The 27,495-nt window shown below is 36.4% G+C and overlaps 1 protein-coding gene across 5 annotated transcripts; it reads left to right on the top strand.

The window, feature by feature from the left end:
- The first annotated feature begins 375 nt into the window (after positions 1-375).
- LOC102512072 (glycine N-phenylacetyltransferase) lies at positions 376-24,533 on the top strand. Of its 5 annotated transcripts, none has more exons than XM_014563428.2 (7): positions 378-731; positions 4,543-4,630; positions 9,200-9,295; positions 20,045-20,152; positions 21,607-21,733; positions 22,581-22,752; positions 23,689-24,533. In XM_014563428.2, exons 3-7 carry the CDS (start codon positions 9,218-9,220, stop codon positions 24,089-24,091), a joined length of 888 nt encoding a protein of 295 aa, XP_014418914.1. In that variant the 5' UTR covers positions 378-731; positions 4,543-4,630; positions 9,200-9,217; the 3' UTR covers positions 24,092-24,533. The 5 variants fall into 5 exon arrangements, with proteins under 5 accessions (XP_014418915.1, XP_014418914.1, XP_014418913.1 ...); XM_014563427.2 differs by having other exon boundaries at positions 718-859; XM_014563429.2 differs by lacking the exon at positions 4,543-4,630 and having other exon boundaries at positions 376-731.
- Positions 24,534-27,495: the final 2,962 nt, after the last annotated feature.

Raw genomic sequence — 27,495 nt, 5'->3', positions numbered from 1 at the left:
TGTTTGATACGGAATTTTAGGTTAAGAGATATTTTTCTTCCAGCATTTAAAAAATGTCATTCTATTATCTTCAAGACCTTATTATATGTCTTCTGAAAGTCAGTCATTATTTGTATTTTTATTCCCTTACGTGCAATACATCTTTTTTCTCTGGCTGCTTTTAAGGTTAGTTCTTTATATGGACTTCTCAGTCATTTAAGTACAATCTGTCTGGATGTGGTTTTCTCTCTGTTAATTCTGTTTGAGGGTCACTGAGCTTATTATAAAAGGGAGGCATTCCAAACACTTTCATCTTTCCAAATAAGTAATCTCTTTCCTTATGGTTAAGAAAAGAGCTCTGAAATCTGAACAATAGCTATCTCTTGCTTCTGCTGCAGGTATTTGTGAAAGGGAAGGGAAGAAAATCCACATTTCTTATAGAGATCCGTCTACCTCCCAGTTCTCAGCTCAGAGTTGCTGAGTAGTGGCAGGACCTTTGGGATCAGAAAACAGCTCAGCCCTCTGAGCTGAAAAAAAAAGAAAGAAAAGAAAAGCGCCTCAGAGGCACGCTGCCATTGCCTGGATACTACAGAGCTACATCCCTGAACATGGGACGCAGAGGGAGAGACTGCACCTCACGTTCTGCTGCCGGAAGTGCAGCCTGGTGAACCGGTTCTAGTAAGAATCTCAGTTTAGCAGTTTTTGGAGCAAACAGATCAAAGCACACTTCTCAAGACCACTAAACCCAGCAGGTATATTTCATCTTCTGGACTAATCTGCTGCCTCTTGGTGTTTTTTTGTTGTTGTTGTTGTTTGTTTGTTTGTTTGTTTTCCTTGCTGGGGATCTCTGCAGAGACTGACTGAGAAGACAGCTTTGCAGGTGAGAATAAAGGAGAATCATTCCTCAGAGACTCCTCATCTCCTGTTTCCTCCCTGATGTGGGCTGAATCAAAATGCCACTGCTGGATGTGGATAAGAATTTCTGAGCCCATCTGTGTTGAGAATTAATGCCAAGTGAAAAGGAGGCTCTTTTCTTCAAGAAACCTGTATCAGGCAGCTACTGTGTGTGTATAGGGCAGTATCCTCATGCTGTGAGAAGTTCTTGACTGGATAAAGGCAGGCTTTTGTTCTGACTTGATAAATAAATGTGGAGAGATTAGGGAGTTTACCATTGGTACATGAGTGACAGGAAATTTAACAGCTTCTGGGAAGGAATATGCTGGTTTGAGTGACATTTATATAACACGGTTTGTAGACATACCATGCAAACATTATCTTATTTAATCCTCTAGTAACGTTCTAAGTTAGTCAGATTTTTTTTTCCCTTACATAAATGATGACCAGGGAAATTAAGTACCCTGCTTAAAGTTTCAAAGAGACAAGGTAGATTCTAGGAAAAGGACTACAATACAGATGAGATTAATTATTAATTTAAAACAATAAAGAAGAAATGTAATTTTTAAATCTCAGCTGTAACACTCCAATATGTTTGGTGTTTCCTTCTAAATTTTTATCTTTATATATGCGATTTATGTACATATGCACAAAAAAGTCTTTATATATCTAGTTAAAATTTTTGTCCTGTCACTTTCTTTTTTACGTTCATCTTAAGACTCTCCCATATAGCAACCCGCATATCATAACTTTCATTTTAATGGGTTTTTGAGTAGTAGAATAATGATAGATTATTATTTATGTAAATTATCTTTATAGAGAGACACTAAGATTGTGTCCAATACTTCCTTGTAATTTAATATTGTATTAATTTACAAAATTTTTCAGAGAGCATTTTTATTCATTTGAAATTCTTTTCTTTGGGTAAATTCCAACATTGGAACAGCTCGATCAAAGTTTTTGAAGCGCACTTTGTAGGACTTTGCTCTCGATCCATGCTGGCAGCCCACCAAAATGAGTCTCTTTGGTTTTAGCTAACTCCATTTATTGAACATCATATCTGTGTTTTCAGTGTGTGTATATGCGTGTGTGTGTACACATGTGCAGAAAGTTCTCCCAAATGTACTTGTCAGTACTTTAATATTATATCCCCCAGTAATCTGGCATCAGATTCAATTTTTCTTCTTATTTTCATGCAATCTTTTTGTGAAATATTCCTAGCGACTGTCAGATTCATCTTTAGAAATGTCATACTTCTACAGTCTTGACATCTTCCAAGATATGGTGCAGTTACCTACATTCTAGTCTGAAGCTTTTTTTCAGTGAAGCATCTGATACAAATTCCCATGCTCAGAACATAATAGGCCTTCAATAGGTACCTGCTGAATGAATGAATGAGTCTTTGTCCTTAGTAAGTAGAGTGACTAAATAGATGATTATGTTAATACAAGTATTTCATACATTCAATCATAAAACAGACATTTACTGAGTCCTTACTGTGTGTCCAAAGTTATAATAAACATTGAGAATAAAAGAATAATCTGAGGCTCTGCCCAGAGGACTGACTATCCAGAAGGGAAAGTAATTACTGTAACAAGTTTTGTGGTTCAAATATGTGCATAATCCTAGGGGAGTGCAAAGAAGAGAGTGATTTTGTTCTGCTTGGATTGAGGGACTAAAGGAAGTCAATAGGGGGAAAACTGAAATTTGAATAAGACTTTGACACGGGAGCAAAAGCTTGATTTTGAAGGCCTTCTGAAAGTAGGGCATAAATAAAATGAAGAAAGGCCAGAGTTGTTAAGTAAGATATTGAGTTAAAGAAATATTCTGTGGTCTTGTGTAGAAGAGAAAGACAACAGAGGAGACTAGTCAAGATATGCTACTATTCAAAAAATTAGCTCAAAATGAATCAAAGACTTAAACATAAGACCTGAAATCATAAAACTCCTGGACGAAGACATGGAGAAAAAAATCTTGACCTTGGTCTTTGCAATGTTTTGGATATGACAACAAAAGCATAAGCAACGAAAGCAAAAAATGAACAAATGGGACTATATCAAACTAAAAAGCTTCTACACAGCAAAATAAACAATTAACAAAATGAACCACCTATGGAATGGGAAAAATATTTGCAAACCGTATATCCGATAAAGGGTTAATATCCAAAATATATAAAAAACTCATATGGCTCAAGAGCAAAAGATATATATACTGTATATGTATATAACATATTATAACATATTATAATATAACATATTATTATATATTAATTATTATATGATATATGATATTAGTTATTATATATTATACTGATTATTTATATATAATATATTATATATTACATTATATTAATAATGATTTATTAATTATATTGATAATATATTATGTATTTATATATATATATATATATATATATATATATATATATATATATATATACACATACATCATCCTGTTTAAAAATGAGCAAAGGACCTGAAAGGAGATTTTTCCAGGGAAGATACAAATGGTCAATACATACATTAAAAGATCCTCAAAAACCACAATAACAGCCCATACCTGTTTTAACGGCTGTCATAAAGAAGATAAGCGATAAGTGTTGGCACGGATGTGGAGAACAGGGAACCGTAATGCACTGTTGGAGGGATTATGAATTGGTTCAGTCACTGTGGAAACCAAAGTATGGCAATTTCTTAAAAATTAAAAATAAAACTACCATATGATCCAGCAACCCCACTTTTGGGTATATATCTAAAGTAAATGAAATCACTATCTTGAAGAGATATCTGCACCCCCATGTTCATTGTAGGATTATTCATGATTGCCAAGATACAGAAACAACGTAAATGTCCACGGATGGATGAATGGATAAAGAAGTTGTATATCTATACAATGGAACAGTATTCAGTCATGAGAAAAAGAAGATTCTGCTATTTCTGACAACATGGATGGACCTTGAGAGCATTATGCTAAGTGAACTAAGTCAGACAGAGTAAGACAAATACTATAGGATCTCACTTACATTTGGAATCTAAAAAAACCCCAAACTGATAGAAACAGAGTAGAATGGTGGTTGCCAGTGGCCAGGGGTTGGAGGAGATGCAAAGATAGTGGTCAAAGGGTACAAACTTCCAGTTACAAGATAAACAAACTCTAGGGATCTAATGTGTAGTGTGGTGACTATAATTAGCAACATCGCATTATATACTTTCATGCTGCCAAGAGAGTAGATCTTAAATGTTCTCACAACAAAAGCAAAAGAAATAACTGTATGGTGTGATGGTGGTGATAACTAACCTTATTGTGGTAATCATTTTGCAATGTATATGTGTATCAAAACATCACATGTGTGTCTTAAATTTACACATTATATGTCAACTATATCTCAATAAAGCTAGTGGGGAAAAAGGAGAGAGATAACCACTGCCTTAGCAGCTCTGGTCAAGACTTTCCTCCCCTCAAATCATGAAAGAAACTCTTGGTTAAATGAAGGAATTGTTGTTGTCACAAATAACTGACAAAAATCAAGGGAAAAGGGAATACATATAAAAAAAAAAACCACTAATTTGTCCAAGATTTTCCAACATGATAAAGTAATGAGATTTTGGTAACTGGAGCATGACTACCAGTAGGAACAAACTAATGCTAGCACCATTTCTCCGAGTACAGATTCTACCTGATCACCCCAAAGGACCAGTGTTCCCAAAGCTGAAGAGGTGAAGGTTCTGAGCAGTGACCAGAGACTTGGGAAGCCAAAGTAAGTAGAGAAGGAGCCAGCTGAAGTCAGTTTCCTGGTATTGATGAGCTGAATTCATGGACACCAAAAATAGACCAGGGATGACCTTTCAGAGAATAGTCAGGAAAGTAGGTAGAAATGAGTTTAGACACCAGTGACTTTTTCCTGGTATCTATAGGGTTTTGCAAATCCCAAGATTAACCCCATTTGAGTTTAATAAGAAGTTTTTCCATAGTTTCTGTCAGAAGGAGTTAGCCAGTCATGCCCAGAAGTACAGCAGCTGGCATCTAACAATCTCCTCTCTTCAATGGTCAGTTCTAGTGCAATCTCCTTTAAGAACCCTAGAAGATTCCACTTAGAAGAATTATACCCCTTTTGTGAAATCTCATAGGCCTTATGCGAGACCCTTGATTTGCCACAGTCTTTTGTCTACCATTTTTAATCAGCATGGTATGATCCAATCCTTCTGATAACCCCAATTTAATATGAGTCAAAATGCAGAAACACTGCTTTATATTGTGTAATAATATACACTATATACATTAGACTCTTAGGTTTAGGGATAAGATAAGGCTCTGGAAGAGGTGAGAATTGGGGATAGGTTGAGGGAATGTGTTTACAATATCATGTAGTAATAAAAATGAAAAGAATACTGATTTATAGTTGAGACCATGTCAAGATGTCCCACATTAAAATGGCTGCTTCAAAGTGTCATGATACCTGTAGTATTGTAACTGCATATATATGGGATAAGTTAGCTCTTTCCATGGGGCATGTTCTAGTTGTGTACGAGTTTTACTTTCTTTATTAGATTATAGACAACAGGAAATCTAACTATGATAGTTTACGCTCAGAGTTGCTCAGAGAGTTGCTCAGAATTAAGGGTATCTATCAGTCAGGGTCCAAACTAAGAAGCAGAAGTAGATTTGTTGCAGAGATTCAACTTTATGCAGTTGTGGCAATTTCTGTAAGGCTGTTTCTTCCCACTTAGTACTAAAGATTGAAGTACACAGGGAAGGTAGCTGGGAAAGGAGAATGAGAGGGAGAAGAAACAAGCTGAAATCCACAGCGCCAGCTGAGGCTCAAGGGGCCAGAAAAACTTTGTCAGTCCTACTGCTCTGACCTTGGTAGAATGGGTGTCCCACAGAAGCCAGTTTCCTTCGTGCAGGAGATAAACAGCCCCATCTGGCCCGGATGACAGATGAGCTGAAGGTAGATTCAGGAGAGAGTGAAGCATCTGTCCACCCAGCCACAGCTTTGTGTTGTGAAGTTTAGCTGCAAAATGGCCGCTGCTTCCTTTCTGCCATCCAAATCCTCCTCGGAACCCTCCTGTGGCCCACCCTCACTAGAAAAGTGCAGGGAAGGGAATTCCAGGAAATGTAGTTCAGCCTAGCTGAGGTGACACCATATTTGTTGAGAACATAGCAAGTTGTTCCTAAGTATTTACTGAGTGACTGAATAATCGAAGGAATGTATGGATGAATAGATCAATACTTAGGTTTCCAGGCTAGTCACAATAGTCTACTTATAGTGAAGCTATGCCAAAGTAGCATTAAATTAAAAACAAGACCAGACTTAGGTAAGGAGAGACTTTATTTGTTAGGATTATTTCAAGAGGGTTAGTAAGGGATTGCTTTAACAGGGAGAGGGTATCATATCAACAGGGAGAATGGTCAGATCATAAGATCTACCAGCATCTGAAAGGTCTGGCAGAAGAGGGCTATTCTTTCACAGAGAGGAGTCAGCAAGATTTGTGGAGGATCCTTCTGTGGGCCAGTGTTGGCTCAGGCTGAGGGTGGGTCAAAGTACAGAGTCCTGTGTGGAGGAGAGAAGCTTGATTAATGTTTGATAACCTTTATTAAGACATCAGAACAAAGCGTTCTGATGGTCCAGTATGGATAAACAACCAAAGCTAACCATTTATGAGGAAAGAGTAAACAGGGCTAGAAAGAACCCAATGTGAGGAAGTGGGACAAAAGGGTCAGGTCAATACAGCTGAGAATGTTTTACCCCAAGTGCAGCTTATTCTGGTAGGGGCTGTAAAGAAGGGGCCAAGGGGAAGGAAAGAAACAACCAAAGTTTGGTTAACAATCATTTTGTTCTAATTTATCAGTGGAGACTAACAGTTCAGCTAATCACTTGTGAAGCAGAGACTGGGATTTCAAAAATAATCTTTTTACAATGTGTAAAGGTTACTTTCCACTTACGGTTATTACAAAATATTGGCTATATTCCCCATGTTATGCAATACATCTTTGAGCCCATCTTAAACCCAATAATTTGCCCCTTCCACTCCCCGATCTCTATATTGCCCCTCCCCCTTCCTATTGGTAACTGCTAGTTTGTTCTCTGTATCTGTGACTCTGCTTCCTTTCTTGTTATATCCAGTAGTTTGTTGTATTTTTTAGATTGCACACATAAGTGATATCATACAGTACTTATCTTTCTCTGTCTGACTTATTTCTCTTAGCATAATGCCCTCCAAGTCCATCCATGTTACTGCAAATGGCAAAATTCCATTCTTTTTTATGGCTGAGCAGTATTCCATTATTGTGATATACATATATATATATCTCATATATATAGTGATATATATATCACAACTTCTTTATCCATTCATTTGTTGATGGACACTTAGGTTGCTTCTATATCTTGGCAATTGTAAATAATGCTGCCGTGGACATAGAGGTGCACATATCTTTTCAAATTAATGTTTTGTTTTGTTTTTGGGTTTATATCCAGGAGTGAAACTGCTGGGTCATATGATAACTCTATTTTCAGTCTTTTGAGAAGCCTCCATACTATTTTCCATAGTGGCTGCACCAGTTTACACTCCCACCAACAATGTAAGAGGGTTCCCTTTTCTCCACATCCTCATCAACATCTGTTATCTGTGTTCTTTTTGATGATGGCCATTCTGACAAGTGTGAGGTGATATCTCATTGTGGTTTTGATTTGCATTTCTCTAGTGGTTAGCGATGTTGAGCATCTTTTCAAGAATCTGTTGTCCATCTGCATTTCCCCTTTGGAAAAATGTCTATTCAGTTCTTCTGCCCATTTTTAAATCAGCTTTATTTGCAACCACCAACAACTAGAAACAACTCAAATGTATTTCAACAGGTGACTGGATAAAAATCCTGGTAGATCCATACAATGGAATACTACTCAGCACTAAAAAGAAGTGAACTGTTGATATATGAAACAATTTGAACTAATATCAAAGGCATTTTGCAAGTGAAAGAAGATAGTCTCAAAGTAACATACTAAATAATTCCTTTTATTTGACATTCTGTCAAAGGAAAAGCCACAGGCCAGCATTCAGAGTAGTGATTGCTAGGGGGCTGGAAGTAAGAGAAGGAGATAGATTGCCAAGGGACATAAGTAAACTGTTAGGGGCAAACTGTCAATATCATTTTTATGATGTTGGCAACATAAATATATACATTTTTCAAAGCTCATCCAAGTATCCACTTAAAATTGGTGAATTTTATTGTATGTAAATTATACCTCAATTAAACTGAACAACAATAATAAAAATAGTCTGGGGAGCTTTTTTAAAATACAGATTACTAGATCTCCTACTCCTGTAAGATCTTTTAAATAAAAAATAGCAAAAGGAGGATTAAATAACCTTAAAATTTTTCATATTTTTCTAACACATAGTCAAGTTTGGAAAATATTGCACTACATCATGTATTTGTCCCCTATATGAGGACTCATAGGAAAAGAATTTTCTTTCTATTTTTTTGGGGGGGGAGTAGGGGGTAGCTCTAGAAGCAAGAAAAGATATGCTTTAAGTTATAATTATAGAAATACTTTCAATGGCTGATACATATTGAGTACTACTCTCCTAGGTACTCTGCTAAAGATTTAAAATTTATTACCTCATTTACTATGTCCCAGATTACATGGACAACCCCATTTAATCCTCACAGCAAATTGTTGTGCAAAAGACAAGTCATTCAATGGACTTTTTTGGTTCAAAGTGTGGGTTAACTGTTGCTTCTGCTAATGACAATAATCAAAAGAGCAACAATAATCATAATCATTAATTGAGTGCTTACTATGCCCACACAGTGTTCCAAGTACCTTGTACATGTACAAGTACATTTACTGGTTTAACTGTCACAGCTGCTCAATGGGAAAGTCATTGCCAATTATAGAGGCAGAAACCAAGGCACAGAGGAGCTAAGTAATTTGCCCAATGTCACACTGCTTCTAAGTGGCAGTTAGGCTTGTCATGAATGGAAACAACCTCAGAGGATGCTCATGCATGCTTAGATAATATATGTGTTAATCCTAGTGCATCCTTAATTAGTGGAATTCTGGGTGATATAAAAAAATTAAAATACAAATTTGGGAAATAAAGATTAAAATAAAATTTAAATTTAAATAATTTCAGAAACAAGCACCTGTGCTTTCTGCCAGTGATATTCTTCCTTGGAGTTTAGTAAGAGTTTAGTAAATGTAGCACTAATAAAATGGCAGAGATAAAGGCCAGGTCATTGGCTAGAACTACTTATTGTGTCTGTTTCATGTCTTTGTTTTCCAGCACTTCTCATTCCTTGATTTTTTTTATCTTCCCTTTAGATTAAGGTACCTGCCAAGATGTTCCACTTACAGGGTCCACAAGTGCTGCAGATGTTAGAGAAATCCTTGAGGAAGAGCCTCCCTGAGTCCTTAAAGGTGAGAGTGAAACATTCTTTTGGAGAAAAGGACTAGCAACAGCCTATGAAAAAGGTGGGAAAGAGGACAAACATTCACTGAGTACCTGTTCTCTGCCAGGCATGCACTCATCTTGCATCTCATTTATTTTACATCACCTCTATGCAACGCAAATATGTCTGTGGAACCAAACAAGAATCAGACACTCAGTTATATGACTTGACCAAGATCACACCAATAATGAGTGGCAATGCTATGATTTGAATTCATTATGATCTTTGCTATGTGATGACCCAAAAACATTCCCCCATGCCCTTCTAAACCTTATGTTATATAACACTGAAAATTTTTCCAGAACTGGCAAAGTTAATGTTTAGCTTATTCTTCCTAAACTATCAAGTGCCTGATAAAGTGTTAACCATTATGATTCTTCTTTGTAATTAATAATTGGTCAGCATCTGCTTTTTCAAACCCCAAAGGATTATGTTTAACTTAGAGTGAGATAGAAATCATGTTTAAGAAATGGATCAATGGTCTTGAACCATAGAGAAGTGTTTTCTCTTACAATAATATGTGTTGCAAAGGGACTAGAATGTTACTAGGGATAAAGAGTGCCATTGCGCTGTGATAAAGGTATCAATTCACCCAGAAGACACAAGAAAGGCTGAAATGTATATACCTAACAACAGAGGCTCAAAACACATGAAAAACTGACAGAATTGAAATAAGGAATAGGTAAACACATCGGTATAAAGACTTCAACACTTTTCTCTCAGTAACTTGTAAAGTAGGCAGAAAACCTATAAACATATATGAACTTACATATAAAATACTATGAACCAACTTGAACTCATTGACGTTTATAGAATACTTCCCACAACAACAGAATGCATATTATTTTCAAGTACATGTGAAACATTTACTGAAACAGGCCATATTTTAAAGAATTTTAGAAGAATTGAACTTATGCCAAGTATGTCCTTGAACAGTACAGAATTAAACTCAAAATTTAAAAAAAAACAAAACCTGGAAGGTAACTGGAAAATACCCAAATTTCTAGAAATTTTACAATACACTTCTAAATAAATCATGCTTAAAAGTCACCAAAAATTAGAAAATATTTTAGTTGAATTAAGACTAAAATGCAACATATGAAAAATTCTGGGATGCAACTAAAGCAATGGTAACTGGAAATATATAGTATTAAGTTCTTATACTAAAAAAAAAAATAATAGTCTTAAAGAAATGCTTTAAGTTTCCACTTAAGAAACTAGAAAAAAAGGGTAAGTTAACCTTAAAGCAAACACAGTTAGAAAAAATGTGAATGATAAGAGCAGAAATCAATAAATTTGAGAGGAGAAAAACAAGAAAATTAATAAATCTATAATCTGGTTCTTCGAAAAAAAAATAATGTCGATAAACTTCTAACCAAACTGACAAAGAAATAAAGAGAGAAGACACAAATTACCAACATCAGGAATTAAACAGGGAACATTACTACAAGCACAGTAGACATTATAAGGATAGTGAGTATAGACTATTATCAACACTGTACCCATAAATTTCACAATTTATATTCTGTGAAAAGCACAGATTACCAAAGATCATTGAAGAAGAGATATACAACCTAAACTGTTCTGTATCTATTGGAGAAATTGACTTTGTAATTTAAAACCTTCCAACAGAGAAAATTCCATGCCCAGATGATGTCAGTGGCAATTTCTACTACACATGTAAGGAAGAAATAATATGACTTCTATGTAAACTCCTGAAGAATAGAGCAGAGGAGAAAACATTTTCCAACTCATTTTATGAGTCAAGAATTACCCTGATACCAAAACCAGAAGTGGATATTGTAAGAAAAGAAACTACACAACAGTATCCCTCGTAAACAGAGATTATCCTCAACATAGTACTATCAAGTCAAATCCATCAATATATCAAAAAGATAATACATCATAACCAAGGACAATTTATCTTGAAAGTGCAAGGCAGGTTCAACATTCAAAACTCAATTAATGTGATTGACCATATCAACAGACTAAAGAAGAAAAGTCATATGATCTTCTCTCAATAGATGCAGAAAAAAATATTTGACAAAATGTAGTATTTCTGATAAAAAAAAAATAAAACTCCCAGCAAACTAGAAATAGAAGGTAATTTCTTCAACCTGATAAAAACATACTAGAAAATCTACACCTAACATCATATTTAATAGTAGAAGACTGAATGTTCTTCCTAAAATCAGTAACAAGGCAAGTATATTAATTCTCACCACTCCTATTCAACATGGTACAAGAACCAGATTCAAGGGCAAAAGCAGCAATTTCATAGGAGCCTGAGCCAGACCTACCTGTTGTTCTTGGAGGGTCTTCTGGGGAGACAGAGGGTAGCTGTGGCTCACACTGGGGACACAGACATGTTAGCAGACAGATCAGGGAGTATTCATCTGCATGAACTCTCCTTCTTGGAGGCAGACATCTTTCTTGGGTCATTAGCACAAGGACCTGGCCCACACAATATTCTGTACAATCCAGTTCTGTCTGGGACTCTCAAGGCCAAAAAACTAATTGGGTGGGGACACATTCCCTCCCATCATCAGACAATTTGCCTAAAGACTTCCTGAGCCCACAGCCACCTCTAGACATTCACCTAGACATAGCCCTGCCCACCAGTGGGCAAATACCACCACCTCCCACCAGAAAGCCTGCACAAGCCTCTAGACCAGCTTCCCCCACAAGGAGACAAATACCAGAAACAGCAAAACTATGATCCTGCTGCCTGTGAAATGAGTCCACAAACATATGCTAGACTCAACCCTGGGACCAGCTAGCCCCTGGCCCTTGGGTGATGAGAGGGGAGTGCACTGATAGAGTGTGTAAGATGGTTCCTACAGCAGGCCACTTCTCCAAAGTAGAGAAATGTGACTAACCTATCACATACATAAAAATACAAATTTGAAATTTAGACAAAATAAAGCAATAAAGGAATATGTTTCAGAAAAAGGACCAAGATAAAATCCCAGAAGAAGAACTAAGTGATATGGAGACAGGCAATCTACCTGAGAAAGAGTTCAGAGTAATGGTTGTAAAGATGATCAGAGAACTAGGGAGGAGAATGGATGCACAGGGTGTGAAATCAGAAGTTTTTCATAAAGATTTAGAAAATATAAAGGACAACCAGAGTTAAAGAATACAATAACTAAAATGAGTAATATACTAGAAGAAATCAATAGTAGACTAAATGAGGGAGAAACACAGATTAGTGAGCTAGAAGACAGAGTAGTGTAAATCACTACCACAGAACAGGAAAAAGAAAAAAAAAGAATGAGAAGAAATGAGGACAGTTTAAGAGACCTCTGGAATAACATCAAGCACACTAATATTTCACATTATAGGAGTCCCAAAAGAAGAGAGAGAAAAAGGGCCTGAGAAAATATTTGAAGAGATAATAGCTGAAAACTTCCCTAACTTGGGAGAGTAAACAGTCACCCAAGTCCAGGAAGCACAGAGTCCCATACATGATTAACCCTAAGAGGAGCACACCTAGACATATCATGATTTTATCATAAATGATAAAAATTAAAGATAAAGAGAGAAATTTAAAAGCAACAAGGGAAAAGCAACAAATAACATAAAACTCCTGTAAGAACTCCCATTAGACTATCGCCTGATTTTTTCAGCAGAAATTTTGCAGGCCAGAAGGGAGTGGCATAATATATTTAAAGTGATGAAAAGGAAAAACCTACAACCAAGAATACTTTACCTAGCAAGGGTGAAGTTCAATTCTTGTTCAAATTTGATGGAGAAATAAAAAATTTTACAGATGAGCTAAAGCTAAAAGAATTCAGCACCACCAAACCAGCTTTATAACAAATGCTAAAGGAAATTTCTAGGCAGAAGAGAAAAGGCCACAACTAGAAATAAGAAAACTATGAAGTGGAACAGCTCACTGGTAAAAGCAAACATACAGTAAAGGTAGGAAACCATCCACACACAAACTAGGAGGAAAATTAAAAGTCAAAAGGAGTAAAATCATCTGTATCCACAATAAACAGGTAAGGGATATGCAAAATGATTAAATGTAAAATATGATACTAAAAACAGTAATCATGAGGGGGAGAAAGTACAAATGCAGGGTATTTAAAATGTATTTGAAACTAAACAAACAAACAAATAAACAAATAAATGTGTTTGAAATTAACAAATCAGCAACCTAAACTAATCATTTATATATATATATATATATATATATATATATATATATATATATATATATATAGACTGCTATACCAAAACCTCAAGATAACTGCAAATGAAAAACCTATAATAGATAAAGACACAAAAAAGAAAAGGGAATCCAAACATAATGCTAAAGATAGTCATCAAATTACAAGAGAGGAGAACAAAAGAAGAAAAGGGGAAAATGATCTACATAAACAAATCCAAGACAATTAACAAAATGGCAATAAAAACATACATATTGATAACTGCCTTAAATGTAAACAGACTAAATGCTCCAACCAAAAGACACAAACTGGCTGAATGGATACAAAAATAAGACCCCTACATTTGCTGCCTACAATAGACTCACATCAGATCTAGAGACACATACAGACTGAAAGTGAGGGATGGAAAAAGATATTCTGCACAATTGGAAATCAAAAGAAAGCTGGAGTAGCAATACTTTTGCAAGACAAAATAGACTTTAAAATGAAGACTGTTACAAGAGACAAAGTAGGACCCTAAATAATAATCAAGGGATCAATCCAAGAAAAAAATTTAACAACTGTAAATATAGATGTACCCAACATAGGAGCACCTCAATATAGAAGACAAATGTTAACAGACATAAAGGGAGAAACTGACAATAACATGGTATTAGTGGGGGACTTTAACACTCCATTCACATCCATGGACAGATCATCCAGACAGAAAATCAATAAGGGAACAGAGGCCTTAAATGACACATTAGACCAGATGGACTTAATTTATATCTATAGAGCATTCCATCTGAAAGCATCAGAAAACATTCTTTTCAAGTGCACATGGAACATCCTCTAGGGTAGATCATATGCTGAACCACAAAGCAAGACTCGGTAAATTTAAGAAAATTGATATCACATCAAGCATTTTTTCTGACTACAACACTATGAGATTAGAAATCAGCTACAAAGAAAAACTGCAAAAAGCACAAACACATGGAGGCAAAAAATATGTTACTGAACAACCAATGGATCACTGAAAAAATTAAAGAGGAAATCAAAAAATACCTGGAGACAAATCAAAATGAAGACATGATGATCCCAAACCTATGGGACACAGCAAAAGCAGTCCTAAGAGGCAAATTTTAGCTTACTTCAGGAAACAGGGAAAATCTTAAATAAATAATCTAACCTCACACCTAAAGCAACTAGAGAAAGAAGAACAAACAAAATCCAAAGTTAATAGAAGAAATCATAAAGATCAGAACAGAAATAAATGAAATAGAGACTAAAAAACAACAGAGAAGATCAATGAAACTAAAAGCTGGTTCTTTGAAAAGAGAAACATAATTGATAAACCTTTAGCAGACCCATCAAGGGAAAAAAAGGGAGAGGGCCCAAATCAATAAAATCAGAAATGAAAAAGAAGTTACAACCGACCCCCCAGAAATATAAGGTATCATAAGAGGCTACTATGGGCAACTGTACACCAATAAAATGGACAATCAAGAAGAAACGGATAAATTCTTAGAAAGGCACAGTCTCCCAAAACTGAACCAAGAAGAAATAGAAAATATGAACACACCAATTATCAACACTAAAATTGAATCAGCACTTAAAAAACTCCCAACAAATGAAAGTCCAGGACCAGATGGCTTCACAGATGAATTGTACCAAACATTTAGAGAAGAGTTAATGCCTATCCTTTTGAAATTATTCCTAAAACATTGCAGAGGAAGGAACACTTCCAAATTCATTCTATGATACCACTATTATCTTGATACCAAAACCACAAGAAAAGAAAATTATAGTTCAATATCACTTACGAACATAGATGCAAAAATCCTCAACTAAATACTAGCAAACCAACTCCAACAATACATTACAATTCATTAATGGAATAGAAATTGGTGTACTCACTATGGAGAACAGTATAGGGGTTCCCTAAAAATCTAAAAATAGAGCCACCAAATAATCCAGGAATCTAACTTCTGGGCATATATTCAGGTAAAACTATAACTCAAAAAGATATGTGTATCCTAGTGTTCATAGTAGCACTGTTTATAATAGCCAAGACATGGAAGCAACCTAAATGTCAATCAACAGATAAATGAATAAAGAAGTAATGGAATACTACTCAGCCATAAAAAAGAATGAAATAATGCCATTTGCAGCAACATGGATGGACCTAGAGATGATCATATTAAATTAAGCATGTCAGACATAGAAAGACAAATATCATATGGTATCACCTATATGTGGACTCTAAAAAACATTGATACCAACGAACTTATTTACAAGCCAGAAATAGTCTTACAGACCTAAAAAACAAACTATGGTTACTAAAGGGGAAGGGGCGAGGGGGAGGGATAAATTAGGAGTTTGTTATTAATATATACACACTATTATACATAAAATTAACAACAAGGACTACTGTCTAGCAGAGAGAAATATGTTCAATATCTTATAATAACCTATAATGGGAAAAAGTGAAAAATAATATATATGTGTGTGTGTGTATGTATGTATAATTGAATCACTTTACTGTACACCTGAAACTAACACAACATTGTAAATCAACTATACGTCTATTTTTTTAAGTTTCTTTTTTTTTTAAGAGGTGGAGTTGCATTTCTTTACACTAACGATGAATCAACAGAAAAAGAAAGTAAAGAAACAATCCCCTTTAAAATAGCACCCAAAGTAATAAAATATCTGGGAATAAATCTAACCAAGGAAGTGAAAGAATTATACACAGAAAACTATAAACCATTGATGAACGAAATTAAAGAAGACTTCAAAAAACGGAAAGATATCCCATGCTCTTGGATTGGAAGAATCAATATTGTTAAAATGGTCACACTGCCCAAGGCAATCTACAGATTTAATGCAATCCCTATCCAATTACCCAGGACATATTTCACAGAACTAGAACAAATCATAATAAAATTTATATGGAACCATCAAAGACCTAGAATTGCCAAAGCATTACTGAAGAGAAAGAAAGAGGCTGGAGGAATAACTCTCCCAGACTTCAGACAATACTAGAGAGCTACAGTCATCAAGACAGCATGGTATTGGTACAAAAACAGACATATAGACCAATGGAACAAAATAGAGAGCCCAGAAATGAACCCACAAACTTTTGGTCAACTAACCTTCAACAAAGAAGGCAAGAATATACAATGGAAAAAAGACAGTCTCTTCAGCAAATGGTGTTGGGAAAACTGGAGAGCAGCATGTAAAGCAATGAAGCTAGAACACTCCCTTACACCATATACAAAAATCAACTCAAAATGGATCAAAGACTTAATCATAAGACAAGATACAATAAAACTCCTAGAGGAAAACATAGACAAAACATTATCTGACATACATTTAAAAAATTTTCTCCTAGTAGAAATAAAAGCAAGAATAAACAAATGGAACCTAATGAAACTTACAAGCTTCTGCACAGCAAAGGAAACCATAAGTAAAACAAGAAGACAACCTATGGAATGAGAGAAAATTTTTGCAAATGAAACCGACAAAGCCTTGATCTCCAGAATATATAAGCAGCTCATACAACTCAATAAGAAAAAAAATAAACAACCCAATCCAAAAATGGGCAGAAGACCTAAACAAGCAATTCTCCAAGGAAGACATACAAATGATCAAAAAGCACATGAAAAAATGCTCAATATCACTAATTATCAGAGAAATGCAAATCAAAACTACAATGAGGTATCACCTCACACCAGTCAGAATGGCCGTCATTCAAAAATCCACAAGTGACAAATGCTGGAGAGGCTGTGGAGAAAGGGGAACCCTCCTACACTGCTGGTGGGAATGCAGTTTGGTGCAGCCACTATGGAAAACAGTGTGGAGATTCCTCAAAAGACTAGGAATAGACTTACCATATGACCCAGGAATCCCACTCCTGGGCTTGTATCCAGAAGGAACCCTACTTCAGGATGACACCTGCACCCCAATGTTCATAGCAGCACTATTTACAATAGCCAAAACATGGAAACAGCCTAAATGTCCATCAACAGGTGACTGGATAAAGAAGAGGTGGTATATTTATACAATGGAATACTACTCAGCCATAAAAACCAACAACATAATGCCATTTGCAGCAACATGGATGCTCCTGGAGAATGTCATTCTAAGTGAAGTAAGCCAGAAAGAGAAAGAAAAATACCATATGAGATCGCTCATATGTGGAATCTAAAAAACAAAAACAAAAACAAACAAACAAACAAAAACAAAGCGTAAATAAAGGACAGAAATAAACTCACAGAGAATACAGACTTGTGGTTACCAGGGGGGTGGAGGGTGGGAAGGGATAGACTGGGATTTCAAAATTGTAGAATAGACTACACTGTATAGCACAGGGAAATATACACAAAATGTTATGATAACTCACAGAGAAAAAAATGTGACAATGAGTGTGTATATGTCCATGAATAACTGAAAAATTGTGCTGAACACTGGAATTTGACACAACATTGTAAAATGATTATAAATCAATAAAAAATGTTAAAAAAAAAAGAGGTGGAAGTACTAAATCAGTTAGATGCTTTGTGGACTGTGTTATTTTTATCTTGAGTGGCTGCTTTGAATTTTTCCCAGTTAAATTGTTTTCTCCCATGTTCTATAAGATGCTCTATAGGGCAGATCTCTGGCGTATGAATTGTTCTCTACTTCTTGTGTTAAGTGGATCCCAACCTATTTGAGAAAACTCTTGGCACTACCCTTGCAAGGCAAAGTAACCCTCAATATGAGAGCCTCAATTTTGATGAGTAAATGATTCTTTTCCTCTCTACTCATTTGACTCTTTGATGACTTAGTTTTTCCCCTTAAGCAGAAATCTGGAATATTTGTAGGAAGAGTTCTTGTTACAAAGGTGTGATCTAAAACTCCTTGTCATTCAATACTCACTAACATCTCAGGTAAGAGGAAAAACTGTGTATCATGGCCTAAAAGACTGCCCATCTATCTCTCCAAATAGTGGATACTAAATAGGTTTATCTCACATGCTAACTCCAATTCATTCCATTTGTAGTGACTGCCTGGATCACTATGTCCTGGCTTAGTGATGCTGCTGTGTACACAGAAATGTGTAAATGGATGTCACTGTTTCCAAACTCCAATGTTTGAAAAAAAGTAACCTTTTAACCTACTATATAGCTCAGGGGACTATATTCAATATCTTGTAATAACCTACAATGGAAAAGAATCTGAAAAAGTATATATATATATATGTTATTTATATCTGAATCACTTTGCTCTATACCTGAAACTAACACAACATTGCAAATCAACTAAACTTCAGTTAAAAAGTAATCTTTTTATTTTCCCTGAAACTGCATTTAATTTCTGTTTTGGGCCCCTGTTGATGGCAGAAATTTAATAATTTTATAAAAACTCAGTAAAGTCAAAGTTTGCCTCCTCCTCTTTTTCCTTAGTCTGACAAAAACATTTCATGCGAAGGTAGAGAGACACAGGGTTAGTGTGGCCCATTGTCAATGAAATGTTCACCAGTCCATTGGTCTCCAGTCTTTGGTATCATTCCATAGCATCTGCTGAGACATCATGTTTCCAGCTGCCCTTAGGTCCTGAGGTCCACCCCCGTATGCACTGCTGTTTTTCCTCTCCCCACAACCACAATGCCCATTCTAGTTTGGAGAATTTCTCTTTCTCAGCCTCTTCAGTGTTTTGAGGGCATCGATGTTTGAACAGGTGTTTGTTGTAAAGGTTAAACAGGTTGCGCAATATGTGATGTCCTTGGACTTTATGCTCTGTCTCTACTCATTAACTAGGCAGGAGTTCATTTTACCTTTCTGGAAGGTACTTTGGAGACGTGTAAGAAAAAAAATCTTTAAACAGTAGTTGATGTTTGACCTAGAAATTCTCCTAGGATTTATAATAACGGGCATATTTTCAGAGATGTATGAAAAAAAGTTCATTGAAGAATAAGCTATTAAACTTAAAAATTAGAAAACACTGAAATGACCAGCAATAAGAGATAGTAAAATTGAATTAGAGTCCTTCCCTTTAATGGATATTACACAGTCATTAAAAATGATTACATAATGCTGACAAATTTTGCTGTACACCAGAAATTGACACTACATTGTAAACTGACTATAACTCAATAAAAAATAAAAGATTATGTAGATTTGTGTTTATTAACGTAGAAATATGCTCATTGCTTTGTGTAAATGTAGGGAGAATAGACATTAAACTAATGTGTATTAGTTAACTTCATTGTTTAAAAAGTGTATGTGTGTATGTAAATAAATGAAATAGAATGGAAAGATATAACACTAAATTCTACAAATGTGATAGTGGATGATTTTTAATTCATTCAATGTATCCATGTTTTAAAATATATTCATATAATATTCTCATGGTTTGATCCAAAAATCTATTTCCATTTGGAGTAATAAAATAGGATCTGAAGACTGAAACATATGCCCCATCAGACACTTATCCTGATTTCACAGAAATAAACTTTGTCCTGATCAAACACAAGGCACTTCTTAATAAGCCAACCCTCTCACTTTGTTGGAATATTCCAGGTTTATGGGACCGTCTTCCACATGAACCAGGGAAACCCGTTCAACCTAAAGGCCCTGGTGGACAAGTGGCCTGATTTTAATACAGTGGTTATCCGCCCTCAGGAGCAGGTAAGGTACCAGATGAATGAATGTGTAGAGTGAATGTGCATTTGTGTTGATATTTGCTACTTGCCTACCATGCACCTGGCAATGTGGTAGACCCTAGGGATGATAAAATGAATCTCAGTGATGGTGGACAAGCCCTTGTCTTCAAGAACTTCACAGCCTCAAGGGAAATCAGACGAGCAAATCAATTACAACATGGTTTGAAGATGTACAAAAACATACAAGATACAGAAGTAGCATTGGCCAAGAGATGATTAAAACTACAGATGTCAGGGGATGCAGGGATGGATCCAAGAGCCTTCATATCAGATATTTCACCAACACTGAATTTTGAAGATTAATAGCTTTTTGACAGGTTAACAAGAACAGAATGTGCATTCCAAGCAGAGAAAATGACACCTAAAATATGTAAAGGTAAATATGAATAATGTTAGTGAAATATAAAGAAAAATTACAATGCTTATATTTGGATATGTATATTCAGTACCAGATTTTTTAAAAACACTCAAACTAAGTGGCTAATACATTTCAAATATAAATGTGTTATAAGCATATTGAAAAATATGAAGTAAAAGTTCTTGCATGCAAAAATAGGTAACTGTATAGTATCATTTTGACATAAATTATTTACATGTAAAATTTAAAAGCATAGTAGTTTTAAAAAAATACCAAATTAAACAGAATACAAAAATAAAGATAATTAAATTAATTATTAAAATCTAAAAATGGAATAACATTTGCTCTTTTATGTGATCTTTAAAGTACATTTGTCAGTGTTATCAACACCAAGTTCATTGATATGAGTGCATTCCTGTGCAACACTTTCCAGCTATTCTACCCTTGTTGGGTCACTGCTCTCTGACTCCTGATTTCATCTTCAAATAATCTCATCTTTTATTTGCTCATTTTGAGGAGATCTTTTTGAGCAAATTTTGTGTTTCAATTTTGTTGGGAATGTAAATTTTATTTTAACAATAGTGCGTCATGTGTCTCCATTCTGTATAGCTTTATCACATATGAATGAGAATTCTAATACAAGATTACTTGTGTTAATTTCAATATTGTGTTCATAATCCTTTTGTTCTGAGACTCTTTGAAACAGAGTAGTATTTACTCTTGCAATGGAAGCTTGTCTTTGACAAAAATTCGTTCCTTCGCCTGAGGATTATAGAATTATTGAAGAATGCTTTCTAAACTGGTGCATGTTTGGTAGATTGGGAATTGTAATGCAACATACAAATACCTAGTTCAGCAAGTTTTTCTTACTCACCAGTGGAATAATTCATTAAGTCCCTGACTTAGTCTCGTGATGTAAGTGATTCAGAAATGACGATAGTACATCAAGAAAAATATCAATGTTTAAGGCTGTAAAACGGCATATTGTGTAATAACAAGCACAAACATTCCAATCACTGGGTATAATTAATTTGATTTATTCACATTACCCAACCCAAAAGGAGATGACAGATGACTTTGACCACTACACCAACACTTACCAAGTCTATACTAAGGATCTCAAGAACTGTCAAGAATCCCTTAGCGCATCAGATGTCATCAACTGGAAACAACATTTGCAGATCCAAAGTACGTATGGGATCTGGGATCTGTGTTGGCTGTTGGGGCTGCTCATGTCTACATCTGTAGGGTCACTTTTTATCCTCAGTACATTCCCCTTCAACCTTTATTTCCTTTTACCAAACCCCAGACACTCAGCTTGATGTTCATTTCTTGCATCAGCTGCCACCACCTCTTCGGTGGAGTTGAATTCAAACATTGCAAACCATGGGGTTCTTACATGAAACTGTGAGTAATGTATGTTCTTGTTAGCTGAGGATTCATGCTATAATTTGCAGACATATTCAGGATCCCTTAAGGGGATTTGGTGTGAGAGCAGAGCTCCCCTTCTGGTCTTCCATTCCTAGAATTAGAATGACAGTTCCTTGTACCACAGAGCACCTCCCTGGTCACAAGAACAGCTGTCGCTTGAGTCAGATTCCTTAGGGTGGCATCTGTGCTCTGCCTGGTATTTGTTTTGTGATCTTGAGCAAGTAATGTGACTTATCTAGTATTCAGTTCCCTCACATATAAAAAATGAAAATAATAAAAGTACCTAAAACAGGGTCAATGTAAGGATTAAATGTGATATTAGACAAATACCCGGGCACGTGATATGTGTGCATGCCAGGTTGGCTACTATTTTTTAAAATACTTCTTCTCCTTTAATTTCACAGTGATATTGTCAGGATTTCCAGTTATACCTGCACTGCAAAGGAGAAAACATGCTCAGGGAGTGACGTGGCCATTGTCACATGGTCATTGGCAGCACCAGAAGCAGCACTGCCTGCCTTTAACTCCTGTATACACTTCTGTTGGGAAGCTTCTTGTAGCATACAAATGGGCAATTACTTCTCTCCTAACTTTACCTCTATAGGTTCACAGTCCAGCCTGGATGAGTTGATACGGAATCTTGCAAGCACTAAATTCGTGAAGGTCAAGCAAACACAGTGCATTCTCTATATGATGCCTGTATCGGTAAGGAAATTGCTTCCTTCCTTACCGGAGACAAAGAACTTACCTCTTAGATCCAGCAGCCCCAAGGCCATGTGAGTTTGAAAAAAGATGCTCTGCACTACCCACATCTTTCACCAATGAAGTAGCCTCCCAAATTGTCTCCCTACATTCACCCTTGCCTCTCTACTATCCACTTCTACGGTGATGCCTTTGGTATGCAATGTGGATTATGCCGATTCACCTGCTGAAAAGCCAACCAGATATTATCCCCATTTTCCTGACAGAACACAAGCTCAGATGATGAAATGACTTGTTGGTCACATGGGTGGTTGAGGGCATAACGAACTTGAGTCTAGACCTCCCAGTTTCACATCATGGGCTCTTTCCAGGACACCTTCTGTAGAACCTTCATGGCCTGTAGTAGCCTTCAGACTTCAGTGTTTAACTCGGGGGCTGCCTGCACTCCCCACTATTGCCCCTGTCTGGACTTTAGCTTCCCACTGTGGCCAAGAAGCCTCTGACACCAACATTCTAAGATTCCATGATTCTAAGTTCTGGCTTTACATACAGCTTGCTAGCATGTGCTTTTGGGCACTCTATTTTCTGTTGACCTATTTTTCTTATCTGTAAAATGGGGATAATATCAACCCTCCATATTAACTGGAGAGTCACTGCATTGCTGAAAAGAACAATACTTAATTTTTATGTATGTCTTATTGTTTGTGGGTACAAGTCCTATGTACTTATGATGCAATCACTCTTATAATATTCATATCCATTTTTGAGGAAGGGACGATCAATAGCCTCACTCTATAAAGAAGAAATGGAGGCAGAGAGACATTATGTTGCCTGCTCCAGATCACACAGCTAGCTAGATTGTGAATCCAGTTAGACTGGCTGCAGAAGCTATACTTTTGTCTGTGTTCTCATTTGCATTGGTAATTGTCTGAAGACAATTTGGGGGCAAACAAATGTAATACTCCACAATGTGTGATTTATGGGCTGTTCTTTTCCCTTCTGCTCAATAGTAATCAAGAGATGTTTAAACTCTCATCCTTGGATCCTACCCACGCCGCCTTAGTGAATAAATTCTGGTCTTTCGGTGGCAATGAGAGGAGCCAGAGATTCATCAAGCGCTGTATCCAGACCTTCCCCAGCGTCTGCCTTCTGGGACCTGAGGGGACCCCTGTGACCTGGTCCCTGCTGGACCAGACAGGAGAGATTCGGATGGGGGCCACCTTGCCTGAGTACCGGGGCCAGGGTCTGATCTCCCATATGCTGTTTGTCCATACCCAGGCTCTGGACAAACTTGGCTTCCCTGTGTATAACCATACAGACAAAGCCAATAAAATCGTACAGAAAATTAGTCACAATCTACATAATACCCCCATGCCCTGTGACTGGAACCAATGGAATTGTGTGCCTCTGTGAAGTAGCCCTGAACCCAAGACAGTTTTGTGTGGGTTGGTCACATGGCAAGAGATGCAGAGGGACAGAAAGAAAGAATAAATTGTAATCAGTAGTAAATCAGTGTGTGTTGTTTGGGCTCTGGGGAAGCACTGTGAATGTCAACAAAACCACTGGAATCCCTCTTCACAAACCCCTCATGAACTTCCCTGTGGGTCCAGCAGACCGGGCATGGCCAGACCTACTATTTCCTGCGTATTCCAACCCTGGAAGCCACCATTCTACTGTGTTTCTATGAGTTCAACCTTTTTTTTTTTTTTTTTTTTAAGATTCCGCACTTGAGGGATATCACACAGTATTTCTGTTTCTCTGTCTGGTTTATTTTACTGGCTCACAATTTTCCTTTAATGCACATGACTGTTAAGGAAAGTATCCATAATCAATAAAGAATAAATGCAACCCACTATTCTAGTAGTGCCATTACTCTTCTTTCCAGCACCATCATATTTATCTCTACTTAGAGTGTGTTCATGGGACGCAGAGAGAATTTAATAGCTTATCATATTACATGAGTAGGCAATTTAACCTCTTGATACCCAGAACTGATACACGTACAAAAAGAAAATTATTTAACAATAAATGTTAAAATCTATATGGCAAAGATAGTTTAAATTTAAGGCATGAGTATCATTATTTTAGATATCTCATATAAGTAGTAGTATTATGCACTATTTGTCCTTCTGCGGCTAGCTTATTTTGCTTTGCATAATGTCCTCAAGTTTCATCCATGTTGTCATATATTGCAGGATTTCCTTCTTTCTTAAGGCTGAATAATATCCTATCGTATGTATATACCACATTTTCTTTTTTTTAATTGAGTTATAGTCAGTTTACAATGTTGTGTCCATTTCTGGTGTACATGCACAGTTTTTCATTCATACATGAATATACATATACTTGTTTTCATATTCTTTTTCACCATGAACTACTACAAGATCTTAACTATATTTCCCTGTGCTATACAGTATAAACTTGTTTATCTATTCTATATATACCTGTCAGTATCTACAAATCTCAAACTCCCAGTCGGTCCCTACCCACCTCCCACAAGTTTGTATTCTATGTCTCGAGTCTGTTTCTGTTTTATATTTAAGTTCATTAGTCTTCTGGTTTTTTTTCCAGATTCCACATATGAGTGACAGCATATGGTATTTTCCTTTCTCTTTCTGGCTAACTTCACTTAGAATGACATTCTCCAGGGACATCCATGTTGCTGCAAATGGCATTATGTTGTCATTTTTATGGCTGAATGGTATTCCATTGTATAAATATATGACAGCTTCTTTATCCAGTCATCTGTCTATGGACATTTAGGTTCTTTCCACGTCTTGGCTATTGTAAATAGTGCCACTATGAACATTGGGGTGCAGGTGTCTTTTTGAATTAGGGTTCCTTCTGGATATATGCCCAGGAGTGAGATAATACCACATTTTCTTTATCCATTGATCTGTCCATGGACATTTAGTTGCTTCCACATCTTGGCTATTGTAAATAGTTCTGCAGTGAATATGTGAGTGCAGATAGCTATCGAGATCCTAATGTCAAATCCTTTGTCTACATACACAGAAGTGGAATTGCTGGATCATGTGGTAGATCCAGTTTTAATTTTTTGAGAAAATGTTATACTGTTTTTCATAGTGTCTGCACCATTTTCCATTCCTACCAACAGTGCACAAGTGGTCGAATTTGTCTACATCCTTGCCAACACTTTTTAGTTTTTGTTTTTGGGAAAAGCTGGGATTTGAGGGGTTTTGCCTTGCTCGCTCTGCATTAAGCTATGGGGAGGGCTATTTCCAGTGAGTGTGCACTAGTTCAGACCATCACCTTTGTTCTCAGTGGTTCCCAACGTGGGGCTCTTCCCTCTGCGTACTCAGACTCAGGCAAGACATAAAATAAGTCCCTCAGGCTGCTCCTGAAAATGAGACCCTTTAATGTATGGTCCAGTCCTCTCTTTTTCTCCCCAGGGACAAGCTACGAGTTGAGGTTTTCCTCTCAATTGTGAGGTGCTGTGCTGGGAGAAGGGAATATGGCAAGAAGGTGACACATATTTTCCTCCTGGCTTCAATACTGGTAGTATGATGCTCACATGGTGTGCAGGAGCCTCTCAGCTGGTGTCTGGACTTATCACAAGGGGAACTGAGCTGCGTATTATTTTTGAGTTGATGGGTCCAGGGTATGGAGAATGTAGGGTTTCCTCTTATGCCATTTTACTGATTCTGACTGCTTTTATGATTTTCCTTTTATCTTTGGTTTTCAGAAATTAAATTAGCTTATTTCTAGATTTGCTTTACTATTTGTTTATCATACTTAGGCTTTGTTGAGATCCTTGGATCTGTAGATTAATATTTTAAATCAAATTTGCAATTTTGAGGCCATTAAAAATATCTTGTTCCTATCTTTCTTGTTCTTCTCTAGGGACTCCAACTATACATATGTTAGATAATGTGATATAATCTCATGCATTACTAGAAATCTATTCTTATTTTATTCAGAATTTTAGAATATTAGAACTAGAATTAGCTATATTATCAGACATTCATGAATTCCACTGGCCTCAGAGTAGACTGGACCAAGTACCCCAGGGAAAGAATTATTTCCGATAAATATTTGTATGCACATTTGCACATGCATAATGCATTGTATTAGATGATTCTTCATTTATTTAATATAACATTTATATATGCTTTCCATGTACCAGGGACTTATCTAAGCAATTACTGTCTACACAATTGTAACTGTGCAGATCTAAATTAAGAAAAGATATGATCTAATTTCTGCTTCTACCTAGGATTTAGAAAGCTGGAGAAAGCGTTGAGCCCACACTAATGAGAAAAAGCTGGAACAACTACAGAATCATGCATCCTCTGGAACTCATGAGGGATCTGTGGGCAAGGGAACTCCACTAGCCTGAATTCCAGTTAAGGACGGGCCCTCCTTAGATAAGAAAGGATACACGGACTGTCTCACCTGTGACAGAAAGAACTGAATTTTCCTCAAAACTCAACAAAATCTATCGAGTACTATTATTTACTCCTCTTTCTAGATACAGAGGCATGGAAAGATGAAATAACTTGTCCAAGGTCACACAACTGGTAAGAGGTGCAGTCGGGATCTGAACCCTGTTCGTTCAGCCCCGCCATCCTTGGTCTGACACCCTCTGCTATGCTGCCCCTGTTGGTACCTGCAGCCCTAACCCAGCACCCAAAGAAATACTTTAATGAAGACTGATGCCAGTGGTCCTGAACCTTGCCCCCTGTATCTGATCCCGAAGTGCATGAGATTTATGCCCGTTATCTCATAACACAGCAAGGATAATAATCACAGAGTCAAGGAAGTGTCACTGGCAAAGCCCATGAGTAATACCTGGG

Source organism: Camelus ferus, chromosome 10 (assembly GCF_009834535.1).
Source record: "Camelus ferus isolate YT-003-E chromosome 10, BCGSAC_Cfer_1.0, whole genome shotgun sequence".
Classification (NCBI taxonomy): Eukaryota; Metazoa; Chordata; class Mammalia; order Artiodactyla; family Camelidae; genus Camelus; species Camelus ferus.
Note: the sequence above shows the minus strand (reverse complement) of the source record. Positions and strands in the feature narration are given on the sequence as shown.

Bases quoted from the DNA above. Each gene is read 5' to 3' on its own strand.
- LOC102512072 (XM_014563429.2), top strand. From the start codon at position 9,218: ATGTTCCACTTACAGGGTCCACAAGTGCTGCAGATGTTAGAGAAATCC. The intron at 9,296-20,044 runs GTGAGAGTGAAA...GGAATATTCCAG, and splicing joins GCCTCCCTGAGTCCTTAAAG to GTTTATGGGACCGTCTTCCA. The intron at 22,753-23,688 runs GTGAGTTTGAAA...TCTGCTCAATAG, and splicing joins TCCAGCAGCCCCAAGGCCAT to TAATCAAGAGATGTTTAAAC.